General features: G+C 31.3%; 1 protein-coding gene across 1 annotated transcript; it reads left to right on the plus strand.

The window, feature by feature from the left end:
- Positions 1-2,756: 2,756 nt before the first annotated feature.
- Positions 2,757-3,578, plus strand: VNE69_02168 (phosphodiesterase; the record flags this gene model as incomplete). Its single annotated transcript, XM_065472719.1, has 2 exons — positions 2,757-3,208; positions 3,242-3,578. The coding sequence occupies 2 exons, from the start codon at positions 2,757-2,759 to the stop codon at positions 3,576-3,578; spliced, it is 789 nt and encodes a 262-aa protein (XP_065328791.1).
- Positions 3,579-14,659: the final 11,081 nt, after the last annotated feature.

Consider the following 14,659-nt stretch of genomic DNA (forward strand, 5'->3'; position numbering starts at 1 on the left):
CAGAAAAGTAAAATATGTCCTTGGTATATGTGGTATTATTTACCACATTATTTTATTTTTATTTATTTCCCTCCAAATGAATTTTCTAGAAAATATTTTGCTATAAATATTTTCTTTTTACTTTACCAAAAATTTTTGGAAGATGAGAAGAACTGGAAACAAAGACAGATACAGTGACATCGGAAAGGCCTCTCATACCTTACCCCCTCACATGAGAAACCAATCTAGCCCACAATGGAAATACAATAAACACAATTTAAATAAAAATATACTTAATAGTATTGCAGGGAGGAGCATCATCGAATGCTACTTACAAACAGGACACCTCCCTGGTGGTAACACCACAGTATACAAATATAGTTTTTAACGAAACTAGTTACTTGAGGTGTAAAGCAGAAAAGTACAGACATAAATTTCAGTTTGGAATAATTCATTATATGAAAACACTAGACTAGATCATTATCTGATTTAAAAATAATAAATTGTGGATAATGGGAATTAAAGTGTTACATAAATCAAGAATTTTGGGATGTAATGTACAAAATGTAAGTTACACTTGCAAAAATTATGCAATTTAAATATTTATAAGAGGTATTTAAATAATAGAAGCAGATAGGAGGCTAAGATGTCGTAGTATAGAATGTTGAGAGTAAAATTTGAAAAAATAGATATAATTGGGGAAAACTTGTTAAGAAAGGGGTTGGTGTTTTTTATAGGGATGGTAGAAAGAATCGAATTAAAGAATATAGTTTTTATAATCAGCTTAAAACACAAGGGCATATTGCTTCCAATCATTCTTAAGTAATTGGTTTTAATCCGTCATCCTTTCGAATATTCGGAAGGTATATAACATTAAAACATCATTATGTGGTGTATAGAACTGTGGATCCTAGTCAAGCATTTACAGACTCAAATACAGGTGTCCATACAAATACCATCAAGGGATTTGAAGGTCTTTTTAATCCTCTGTACACAATTGAGTTTTCACGAATGAAATTGCTAAAATTTAATTAACTCTTTATATGATAAAATTATAAGAGTCAATACACCTTCAAAGCATTATTAAAATTTGTTTTTGATATTTTTTAGTTATCAATGTCTGACGACGAAACAACGCTGACAATAAGAATCACTAAATGTGAGTGATTTCTATTCAATATATATGTGAAGATTGATGAGATTGACAAGGATTGATTAATATTGAACATAAGCATATAGAGAATTACTTCTACTTCTGCAATTTACTCTTTTCAGGGAATACGTCGAAATGGTATTCCAAATATTTCTTATTTATTTATTTTCCAGCCCTACTCTTCATCATAAGTCTAAAACACAATTCAAATAAATCTATGAATGATACTCCGTCTTCTATTTCAGAACCCCGTGCCAAGCACACTTAATGTATATCTACACAATTTACATATTTATTACATTATAGACGTTTCTGAAGTCTTTTTTAATTTTTTTTAAATTGGCAATTTGTACAATTTTGATCCTTTTTTTTTCTACACCAATGCTGATATAGCCTTTTGGCCTAATATTTATTTATGTGAAATTGATAATTTTTATTTTTAGACAAAAAGCTAAAATTTAACAATTCTTCTTAGTAAATACGCGATTATGTAGTTATATTAAATGAATAGTAAAAAGCTTATACATTTTGATAATGGTCGTGTGGAAATAAAAGTATGGCAAGGATATACTAATCTTAAGGAGATTCATAATAAGCCTGACATTCTTGTGTTTGACAAGAAGAAAGAAATTTTGATAGTTGATGTTGGTATAAGGATCAGGGAACAACTTACTTACTATAGTCGAGAATAAAAAACTATAAAAATATGCCCTTCTTACAGATGAAACGGGACTAATACATAAACCCCCACAAAAATAGTTCCGTTTTTAATGACATAGGATGTAGCGGCGACCAAATACCACAGAAAGTACATCGGAGAGTTATAATTCCAACCTTACCTTGAAGCATAAATCCATTTTATTGTGCTGAAGAAGACTCTAGAGACCATATCCTTAGATCGGCGTTATGAAACGTTAAGGAGGATGCAGGAGAGGAAGAAGTCCCCGACATGTCGGCGCAAGAAAATATGGCGACTGTTAAAGAAGTGATGTTGTTGAAAGATCGTGGAACTGAAAAATCTGGATAGAAAAATGAAAATAATGTCACAGAGACTATAGTCTGTAAAGAGATGAATCTAATGAGTGATACCAGGGCAAGAAGATGTGTTGTAAACGTTAAAAATATATGAAAATAAACTCATTAAATTAATTCTGTTTTTTAATATTCGCTGAGATAATATACAGACAAGAATCATCGTAATGACTTGGAAAGACTGACGATAGTCAGTTGGCAAATTAGTAAGCTTTTTCTGGATCGCAAGAAGAAAGAAGATTGCAGAATTCGATTCTAGAGGTAGAAGAACAGTTACAAGGAAAATCTAAAGATATTGTTTTTTTTGCATTTTTAAATTACATATTATGGCTAAATAATTTAAACAAACTATCTTTTTAATTTTATTAAACATTTGTTTAAAGCAGTCTGCTTTGTTTGATGGCGCGTTGATGTGTCATCAATGAAACGTTTGACAGTAGATGGTTCTGACATTTGGCGGCGTGGTGTAGGAATTTATCATATCCATAATTACAAAAAAGATGACAACACATCGGTCTGACGTTAAAAGTCCAATATATGTTGTTACATTTATAAATTTAAAAATTAAATTAATTGTACCCTTTTATTAACTATGACGATAGAGAATACCAAAGAAAACAAGAAACAGCTTAAAGAGCTGTTTTTATGTTATTACCCCAGCTTGGATAATCATAAGATAATGCAGTTATCTTATGATATCCTAAGTAAGGAATGTAACGTGTCGCAAACAAATCTGCACAATTTCTTGGAAGCGGCCATAAGTGAATATAATGATATTCCTTATCATAATGCTACCCATGGGTTCAATGCATTATATAATGGGAATATCTTATTGAAACTTATGAATAAACCAAATAATGAACGACAGGTCAAGTTTATTTTCTTAGCCTGTTGCTTATTGCACGATATAGGCCATCCGGGTGTTATTTGTTGTGGACACGAAAAAATTGATTTAGAGAATCATCATGCAGAACTCATAAAAAAGCTGTTATCGAAATTTTTGCCAGAGTACGTGACAGAAGTTAATATAAAGTTAATTACGGAGTTGATTTAATCTACGAATTTGAATTTGCATAGTGAGCTGTTAAATACATTTAAATACAAATATTTAGACCCCAAATTTAAAAATAACATAGAACAAAATTCAATCGATTTAACAATGCTAATTAAAATTTCAGATATTGGAGCATCGTACAAAAAATTTGATGATTTCATGTGTGGAAGTAAAAAGCTTGAGGAAGAAATGTTTGGTAAAAATACTAAATATACCAGTAAAAGACTTGAAAAGGATGAATGCTTTTTGATAAATTATTCCTTGCCACTAGCAGAAGTGTTTTCTACAGTTTTTACAGATTTTAAATTTTTACATGAAAAAGCCATTGAAAATCTAAGAAAAATAAAAAAAATACAATAAAAAATATTATTTAAAAAAATAAAGTTCTTTGTTCCTATTAATACATTTTTTGAATCATTTTTCTGGTGTTTTCCGTTGTAGGGATGTAAAAGCTGCTTAAAACTTTAGAAAAAAAAATCATAAAGAGACTGCTTATAAATAATCACTGATTGTTTATTATAATCTATGGATTATACGAAATATCACGCAAATAAATAGTTTTCTGAATAAATTCCCTAGCTTCAATTTAGATATTTATAGCAGAACTTGTCTTGGTACTGCTCGGGATTTTCAGTTTTTTAAAGATAATGGTTTTTCAAAATTATTTTTTTTTCAACTCAGATTTTTCAGCAAAATTCTTCTTAAACGACATTATGTCTTTAACAGTCGCCTATTTGTTAGTACGCTTTCAGCTCTAGCCATTTATTCCCATCCTGTATATTCTTAAAGTATCCTTGTTGCGCTCGAAAGAGTTGGACTTTAAAGTTTTCTCTAGTACAACAGAGTTTTTTATTTATGTAATTCTTGTCCTCCATTTCCTTACATCTCTTAAAAATTGGGATAATAAAAATATCAACAGAGTGGATGTACGCTTTAAGGCAGGGTTGTATTTTAAGCTCCCCGATGTACATTCTGTGATATTCGTCTCCACTCAATCTCGCGTCATTACTAAATATTAATCTTGTGAATGATTTATCTATTCGTCCCGAATAATTTGCAAGAAGGTCAATTCCTTAGTTTTAATTCGCGGCTATGTTATTCGCCCCTGTTGGTATTAAATTTTTATATGAGGATAATGTCTTCTTTTTGTCAAATACAAGAATGTCAGGCGTATTATGGGCCGCTTTTGTATAATTGGATATCTTCCATCCACTCTTATTTACGCACGATTATTTTCCATGATCTCTTTACTTAGTGTCAACGTATTGTATTATTCTTTTTAACCCGAAGTAATTTCATATAAGAGTTCGATGCATCTAGCCGCCTCGTTTTGTCTTTTCATGTAATCAACCCCAACATTCGATCACACTTGGTAGCTAATGAACAAGGTCTTTCTGTGAGATTTGAATGAAGACATTGTTTCTCTTGTCAAAAAAAATTTCTATTTTGGGGGAAGCAGTAAATTGCTTCGAACCCAGTCTGATTGTTTGGTTTGTTCAGAAAATAGGCGAACCTGATGCTTACTAATTATTTTGCCTGCTTTAAACTACATTTCATGGTTTGTCATATTGTTAATTTCGTTTTAAATTGTCTCTTAAAAAAATTGGTATTTTTTAAACTTATATAATGATTTATCTTAGAAATTTGTTTTTATGGGCATTTTGATTTGGGTTCTGTAATATTATATACCACATTTTTCGCGTCCTTCAAGTATAATATTTCCCCCAAATATATTATCTTTTTTCTATTTACTTTTCAAAAGATAAACTCAATCTCTTCTTGCAGTTCATAAAGTTCCTCTTATAATTCACATGTTACACTCTCAAATACCTCTCGCCGACCAGTACCAAGACCATCTCAAACTGAAATACTTGGCTTTTATAAAGTAAATTTAAGACCTAGTGTCTGTAAATATGTTTCCGTAAAATTTTAAGGGAAAAGAAGATATTTTAAATGTGTATCTAACTTTTTTTTAACCTACAATGTTCAAAATAGTTGTCTGAATTTAGACAAATTCTGGAATGTCAGAGAAAGTAGACACATATACTTTATGTCAACACACATAAATATTCACTACGCAAGGTATTTGACAAAGGAAAAATAAAACCTAAAATTGAGCATTATTACTACTTCTTAAAGCCCGTAGGGCAGTTTAATAATACCAATGACGATTTATGAGGAGGCATTCGAATTTTTTGAGTAAAAGCTTTATATCCCACTTTACATTAAAATTGTCCTGTACCAAGGAGATACAAAAATCTCGACGTATTAGTAAGTAAATTATAATAACATCATTGAATGCAACGCCTGTATATTATCAATCGTAAATGGTAACAGTTCGTTGAAAGCGTCATTTTCTTCGAAAACAGTCGTTATATGTTTTTATAACGTCATTTAACATTTGAATGCTCCAAAACCACCCCAAAGAGGTATTGGTCGAAACGCATTTTGTATAAACGTCATAAGAAAAAAGTCACTAAAAAATACCCCGGATTCAGACTATACATAAATGGAAGGTCTACGGAAAGCTCCAAAAAATAGAAAAAAATGTAGAAGATAAGGTAACAGGACATTTACACCTAGGACGAGGACACAAAATACTTTTAAAAGAAGGTTATAGCTTGTAAACAATGTACGCTCGGTTTTAATGATCGAAGGAATAATCTTGTGATTATGCACGGGCTTGTTCAATTTATATTCATTCCTAATGTTTTTGCTTTTTATGATGCAGTTGGATCAACTCAGACGATTAAATAAATTGTGTGCGTCCAGCCATGAGGGATTTGTCACCATGTGAAAACCACAATTTGGGACCGCAAAAATTTTCTGTTGTGTTGACTTAGCGATATATACAGAATATGGTGGTACGCTCTAGACGGATCTGTTACTAATGCAGACCGTAGTTAATTTAAAAAAAAGACGAAGTAAAAACTTAGAATAACTCGCAAAAGATTCATATTTATTCTAGAATATTTTTTTTAAAACTGAAACAAACCTGTGGTCAACACCTCTAAGAAAGGTCTGGCTGAATCTCACGTGTAATAAGCTGTGTATAGGTTTAAGACGATTAGTAAGACATTTGGAGCTGAAACACTTTCTTTATTAAAGCGAAACTCCTAATCTCCGTTATTATAGTTGCTGTTAAATCATCCTTGGCCCAGATTATGAATAAATAAGAAAATGCATCTTGGAACAAAGTCAAACTGATACGACATATATGGTCACTCAAATTAAAGTAGAAACACTTATGTAGAATAGAACTATGCAATGTTGGAAGTGAGATCCATCAGATGATTTTGTATAGTTTAACTACCTCTAACGGAGCCCTTAGCCCAGTGGTAGAAGGCGATTCTTCTATTGAGCAACAGCTAAATTCGATTCTCAAGGGCACCAAATTGTTTCTACTTTCTATGATGCAGTTGGAACAACTCAGATGATGAAAATGTCTACGATAATCATTAAGTTGATTCAATAAAACTTTTGTGTGTCCAGCCACAAGGGAATTATCATCTAGTGTAGAAACGCACCTCAAGGCCAAAGCAGTATTACCCTTGCGACTTAATGATTTATAAAAGTATCTAATGGGTACGGTCTAGTTGGAGCCCATGGATGGTGCACTCTAAAGTCCGTTCCTAGAGCTAACTAAGAGACTAGAGTAAGTAGGGCAATAGAAGATCTCGTGAACACTATCCTACAAGATTCGTATCAAGATGGCCACACTAGTTGGAGACTGGTGGTCAACGCAGCCCAATAAAATGCCGGGCTGGGGATGTGGTCGTGTAAGGAGCCGTGTGTGCAATACAAATGATTGTAGGGACCTTTGAGTCAGTACGATGATTTCTCTTTTCGAGTTATAGATAACCATGCTCGTTAAGTATATCCGCTGTGAGGTCACTCTGGGCGTGATTTTAGGTATAAATGATAAATGTTCTCCTGAAGCCAAAGTCCAATGGATACGGCGGAACTTGCTGCCCGGCAAGCTGTATAGAGGGAGTTTTAGTGAGTAAAAATTTAAAAGTACCAGCTGGATGAGGATCACACCCAAAACCCCCTGGTCCCTATGTAAGGTTTCTCCCTACCTCTTACTTGCAAGAAAAAAAAAACTACCTTTAACTTGCCACGGTCAAAATAAAAATAGTCTTTTGTTGACTGATATTTGAACGAATAACAAAAAAGTATAGATTTCATATAAGTCACTGTGGTATTCCCCTCTTGTCTAGCTTCTTCGTCTAATCCAACGCGGACAACTTTTGACTCTTATAGTACAATTTTTCATTTTCAAGGTTGTAGATCACAAAAAGATTTTCGTTTACATTATATCAGCGTTGTAAAATTATAGTCATATCATTAGTTGACTGGGCTGAAGTAAGCATTAGCTACAAAAAATCGATATAGGGTTTTTTTGTTTTTTTTTGCCCCTTTTTTTAAAAAATGGAGGAAAGAATTCGGACAAGAAAAGAATTGGAGATCATATATAATGATCTAATAATTAAGAAAGAAAATAAAAAATGTAGCGTCTGTAATCAAAAAATGTAGCAAAGAGGGGAGCAAAGAAGTCTCATAAGGTGTCCATGGAGCTCATGTAAAAACACAATTTCAATTTGGAATGGAACTTTCTTTCAGGATTCTAGGCTAAATCACATCAAAATATCACAAATAATAAATTTATGGATTCTAGGTTATACACGTAAGTCCATTTCTCAAGTTTTAGGTTGTACTAAACCTTCTATATCTTCCGTGCTAAAAAAGTTAAAAGAAATGAGTCTTTATGATAAGTATTTATCTAGTATAGGGACTATTGGAGGCGATAATCTTATAGTGGAAATTGATGAGACTAAGATTGGGAAGAATAAATACAATAGGGGGAAGTTAGTAAAAGGATTTTGGTGTTTTGGAATGGTTGAACGTACCATCCAACGTAGAATCATAGTAGTATATATCAAGAAAAGAGACGAAAGAACACTTACTGAACTTCTTTTAAAATATGTAAGTAGAAGCAGTATTATATATAGCGATATGTGGAGAGCGTATCATTCTTTATATACAATATTTAACCAACATAATATGGTTGATAATACATTACATTTAGAGATCCGAATACAGGAGTACATACCAATACCATATAAGGTAATTGGAGATCTCTAAAACATTCTATACCAAATAGAAACTGATCATCTAATAGCGCTAAACTTTATTTATTTAGATATTTGATCCAAATAAACTTTAAAACACCAGTTTTTGAAGCTTTATTGAAATATTTATTCTAGTTTTTATTTTTGTTCCTTCCTCATCATTTTCTTTCCTCCATTTTTTAAAAAAAGGGGCAAAAAAAAAACAAAAAACCCTATATCGATTTTTTGTAGCTAATGCTTACTTCAGCCGTTGACTGTTTTCGTTCTTGCATAAATAGATAGTTTTAATATCAACGTTTGAATTTTATATTTGAATCTGGTATTTGTTTAAATGACTGAACAGTTTAATTTATAGTTTTCATTGTATTGAAATTGTTTTATTAAAAAACTTCGAAATGATTAAAACTTAATGTTATTTTATCTTACCAAGAGATCAATCTTTAATTTATATTTTTACCAAGAAAAACAAAAGAATATTAAAGTCTTAGTTATTTTAGTTCGATTTTACACTTTAACATCGACAATAAAATATATTCGTTTCGTTCTATTAGAAAAAATTTACTTATTTATATAATTATAAACTTTTAATTGGATTTTATTGTTCACCTGTCAAAGTCAAAAATTTCTCCCGCTTATGTAATTGATGTTTTTTAATATAAATATCAATATAAACTGCTAGAAATACTAAAATTTCAAATCAAATCTTGATTTTTACTTCTAACAAATCTTTTAACATAATGATTAAAACAAACGATTTACTACTTTTTATTAAATGTTCTAACATTCACATATTTTTTAATAACATGATTTCCTAATATTTCACTTAAAATATTAGATCTGCGATGTTTAGAGCATAGACAAATATTAATATAATCTATATTAAAACAAGTATGATGTCTTTGCAATCGACTGGGCAGAAGATATGGGGTTTAAACTGAATAATTCCAGACTTAATTACTTGTGACGGGAAAGTGACTAAGTTTCACAAATCATACACCACAAGACCTGACATCCCTATGAAACTAGAAGTGTACGTGAAGATGTTCACGATGAAGAAGACGCTAGAAAGCATTCTTCTGGACCATCGAAGGAGAAGAGACAAAGCCGACGTGGGAAGGACTATGGAGTCTAAAAGCTACATAAAAGCAGAAGACGCCAACGCGGCACCTATCAAAAGCAAACTAGAAATATTTACTACATTAAGCAAACCCAAATTATATTCATTTATTTATAATCTACACTAGATTTTAATCTAGCATTGTTATTGTTTTGAAGTTAATCAATACAGTAATTGCTTTTCTTATTATCAATACATAAATTTGGCCCAACTACAGATTTTGCTGCAAACATCGAGTTTTCGTTTATGGTTTGTAAGTCGTTTTCTAATTGGCAAATTTGCAAAGAGCGAAGTCAAAAGATCTCGTGATTCTAAAAAAAAATGACAAGTTTTTAAAATGGAATTAAATAAATAAAACTGTGGTATCCACCACTGAGGAAAGTATTTAAAATATTTTTATTGTTAATATTGTTTTTTCTTTTAATTACTCCGTACCCCTCTCCGGATAAAATGATTAAATAAATGTTGGGGGAAACTGGACGAATTTGGCGGGAAATATTTATAAACTATTTTTATGATATTTGGGATATCATAAAAATCTATTCATACTAATTACAAATACGTTTTACTAAAATAAAACTACAAAATTTAATATATAAGGATTTCGCAAAAATTGATTAAACAATATTAAAATAAGTGTGTTTTATGAAATCCTACTTTATTTTCTATAATGTAAATATGCATTTTTCTTTCATAATATACGAGAAAGGAAAAGAAAGAGTACTACTGAAAGCTGTTAATGAGAATCAGTCACTTTAAACAATCTTCTACATAACATGGCTGCTCCGAAAAGTTAAAAATTTTTACTTAGTACATTAGTCATTTCTTTCTTTAGACTTTTTAGTTGTTTTGAATTCGCGCATTTGGTGATTTTTCTTATATTTATCTCGATTATAAGTTAATATGTACGTATTTTCCTAAATATAATCAACACCGATTAAAAGTAATTCAACTGTTTTTAAATTAATTTTACAATTTTTAATAATACACAAAAACCTACACCTTTTATTATTTTAAATCATTTTACATTCAAATTTCACTTTTAATTTGCGTAGATTAGATAATTTTTAATTATATTCGTTATTTAATTTTTATAAGGTATTAAAAAAAATTCTACATTTCCAAGATACTCGTGGTTTCTATTATTTTTAATTGCAAATGCTTAAAAGTTTTTATTTTAACTTTTTAACCCCTTTTTCCTCTGCTTTCTATGTTTAGAATTAATATTTTTTATCCCCAACTTAAATAGTTTTGTCTCGTCGAAACATGTCTAATCATTTCAACCGAATGATTATACTCATTTAGTATTGGATATCTACCATAAGCTGTTTTCGTTGTTCCTTAATAATTCCCTATCTTAGGTAAAATTTTTCTTTTTGTTTTTCTTGATCTTTTTCGTTTTTATAGTTTTTTAACTAGTTACTAGTATTAAATTTAAAAATATGGGTCAAAAAATATAGAAAAAAATCACCAAAACAAACGTCTCTTTATTAACCACAGAAAAGAAGTTCTGAAGAAAGAAAATGTTACAAACACAATGGTGTATTCTGTCGTTTAAAGACTGATAATCCAAAAGAATTACTAAGGACTACAAAAAATTATGCGAATAGTGTTCTCTAGATGTGTTTTATCATTCATAAAATTTGGCGGTATCTTTTGAGGTTAATAAAGAAAGCTGCAGGGTGTTTTCTGTAAAAAAAACTGTGCATATATCATCTTATCAGCATTTATAGTTAAAGGTGCAAGACAAATGACAACTATTAATTTATATTACCCTACTTGAAAAAGAAAAAATTAATTTAAGTCGCAATAATAGAAAATATATTTTGGGATTAACTTTTTTAAAAATGCATAAATTGTTTATAAGAAACTTAATATAATTTACAAAGAATGAGTCAACAGATTTTAGAAACAGATACGTTTCATAATTGAGTTTTCTTCCGTAAAATTCGGTTTATAAATCATGAAAAAAAATCTTTTGACAACTAAATTTTATGACGTGTCAATTTATAGAATATTACAAACCAAGCCGAATGGCTAAAGCATGATAGATAAAAGTAAAATTTTATTCTTGAAAAAGATGACTGCCATAAACAAAATTTTTATTTAATAAAAAGCTTTTTAGAGAAAGTTTCAGATACATTAAAATATAAATATATGATGATATTATTTTAGTACTCCTGGACCTAATTTATCAATACAAAGTTCATGTAAAAGCATACGTCATGACATAGGCAGAATCGTGATAACATAACACGTCAAGTATGTATAAGACCATAAGCTCATCGACTGTTTCCACAGCTTATATCAAAATTAGAGTCATAAAAAAGACATTGGAGAGCTTCTACTCTGTCAACTGCTTGGCTCGCCGTTAAGGATCTTCAACTAAGAATATAATGAAAGTAGCTAGAATGTGGTGTGACCAGTTAGAAGGGCGGCAGTAGATAACCAGTGAAATTCAAATTAAACAACAGCTATAATAAATGCTTTTTAAAAATAAAATTGCTGTTTGTAAATCGAAGTACTCCCAATTTTTTTCGATCTTTATTGAGAAAGGCTTTTATTACATGAACAAAATCCAGGCCTGCTAGAGGTAATAAATTTATGAATATACTTATTCTCTAAAGAAGAAAGCTTATAACAACATAGACGTCCAAATTAGGACACTATTGCATAATGAACCTCTTTTGATAATTAAATAGAACTAACTTTAATTAAAAATAACAATCCGATGATTGCAGTAGTTTTGCAAAAATATCTCACTGAGTACCTTCTTAAAATACAAGATGAGACTTTCGAGCTTTCTAGAATGTGTATATATAAATAATGATCAATCCACAGAAAATCGCAGGCTTTTAAGATCTTCAGTTTTTTATTTCGAAATCTATGTACACTAATTTATCTAAAACATCTATAACAATATATCTAGATGAAAACTCTTGGAGCATCAAAACACAGAAGGATTACGGGATCTAGATTGTTATACGCCGAAAAGGGAGAATAACTAATTTTGTTAAGAAAATTTTGCCCAAATGAGAACGGTTGTGTCGCAGTTTATAATTTACGTACAAATCCGTAGGAAGCCCCCTTTACAGATGATTTCTGTTCTGCGAGAACAAAATCTTTTTCTGACCAGTATGCCCTGTTCTGAGTGTTCATCTGGGATGGTTGAGAGTTTGAGGAAGGGCTGACCTTTTATTCTAGACTTACAAAAATCAAGTGTGCAGGCTCTACAGAAGCACAAAGATCATTAGAATTGAATTTTTTCTTGGGGATATAAATTGCCATTGTCTGAGTATTTCGCTATGATTTTGCTTTTGAGCGAAGGAAAACAGATTAAAGAGATTATTTCCGATTATTAATTCAGAAACAGCATTGTGGAGATTTTAAACATCTGAGGACTATCCTTTAAGTATACATTGAGGCCGATCCAATGAGATTGGAGGTCCAGAGTGTATTGCCAGATTGACCAAAGCTCCTTCGTCCACAAGATCAAACATCATTGTAGCAGAGCACCATCCAGAGATGTGCCTAGTTCCGGAGTCGCAATCACTTTTTTATCTCCTGCGCAGGGCTATATGGAGATTGTCCCCAATAGATCAGCTGCTGTTTTACTTAAGATCATTGCTAGAATATGTAGACCTGGTTTAATCAACCCCCCAGATGGCTGGTGATCATATGTGAGTGTTGAAAGAGAGTTCGGGTTCCGTCATCTGGTTGTAAACCACAAGACAAATTTGACAATCGATAACTGAAGCCCATACTCAGAACATGGAGTCATTCGTGAATAAGATGAAGCATGCGATTAAGAAAATGTATGGTGTTCAAAAGCGCAACTTTTGGTCTTATAGCTGAACTGATGTTTGAGATGAGTTTAAGGAGACTGTGTTAATCAGAATGCTGGCTTTATTTGCCATAAGCTAAAAATAAAATAATTCCAAAACAAGCTTGTCTTTTTACAATGCTGCTTTTTTATTATCATGCCTTAAAGTTTTTTCTCTTTTAAAGCTGCAATTTTTTATTCCGGGCAAATAACAAACTAGGTTTGGCTCCGTGCGCGTAGCAAACTAGATCCGGATTATGCATCTTTAACTTAAGAATAAGCGTTCAGTTTTTTTCCGACTATCGCCTGCTTTTAAAAATCTATTGGTCTACAATGAAAAAAAATGTTTACTATATAAAGCAAGGAATAGTTTATTATGCAAGAGCACAGGCATGAAATTAGCCATAGACAGTTAGACGGATAATACATAAACATATACGGTATAAAAAATAAAAGTTGATAAAAAACATGAAAATAGTCTATTAACATGTATATAGATGTAATAAGTCGATACCCTACTTAGCATTTTTGCCTTTTTGAAAAGTAAGAGTTAGGAAAAGAAACTTATCTTGATATCATAGGTAATTGCACATGATCCTTATTTTATAGAACAGTAAGACGGTTACTCATTAGAACTATATCTTTCTTTCGCCGGCAAGTAAGATTTCTGTATATATTGGACTTTACTTTTGAAACCATTTCCATTTATACCCCAAATCGCGTCCAGAGTGATCTCACAGCAGATATACATAACGTGTTAGGGTTCCGACCAGGACAGACATTTGTCAGCTTACTCAAAAAACATACAATCGTCTTTATCCTCAAAAAGTACCATAAACCGCCATATAACCCCCCTACACTTTCTTGGACTGCGAGAACACAAGTATTCCAAGAGTGTCTAAAAATTGTTTTAACTTCCAGCATGATTGGCCATGAAAATTCTAATGCTATATTTAGTTAACTCTATTATTTGGCTTGAGACCCCCTGGAGATTACCAAATATATATTCAACTAGGTTGTGTCCAGCATAACGTTTTATGGTACATGACCGTTTGGAACCCGCATTGGGAAAACGAACCCGCTTTGGGAAAATAAACTTGCTTTAAAATTATAAAGGACCCCCTTTAAAAAAATGGCAAAATTGGCAAAAACAATGTTTGTTGAGGCAGATGAGATTTTTATTGATGAGATGTATTTAACAAGGAATATAAGAAAAAAGTTTATTTTGCAAACATTTGATGCTGAATCGGCGTGCGCCTTGCATGTTTCTGTAACTAGTAGAAATATTGCTTTTTCCTTGAGGTAATACAAGAAAATGTATAACCTGTTTCTATTATGATCTCTAATCAATGGGTAGCATATGATGCCA

This window comes from Vairimorpha necatrix, chromosome 2, assembly GCF_036630325.1.
Source record: "Vairimorpha necatrix chromosome 2, complete sequence".
NCBI classification, from domain to species: Eukaryota; Fungi; Microsporidia; family Nosematidae; genus Vairimorpha; species Vairimorpha necatrix.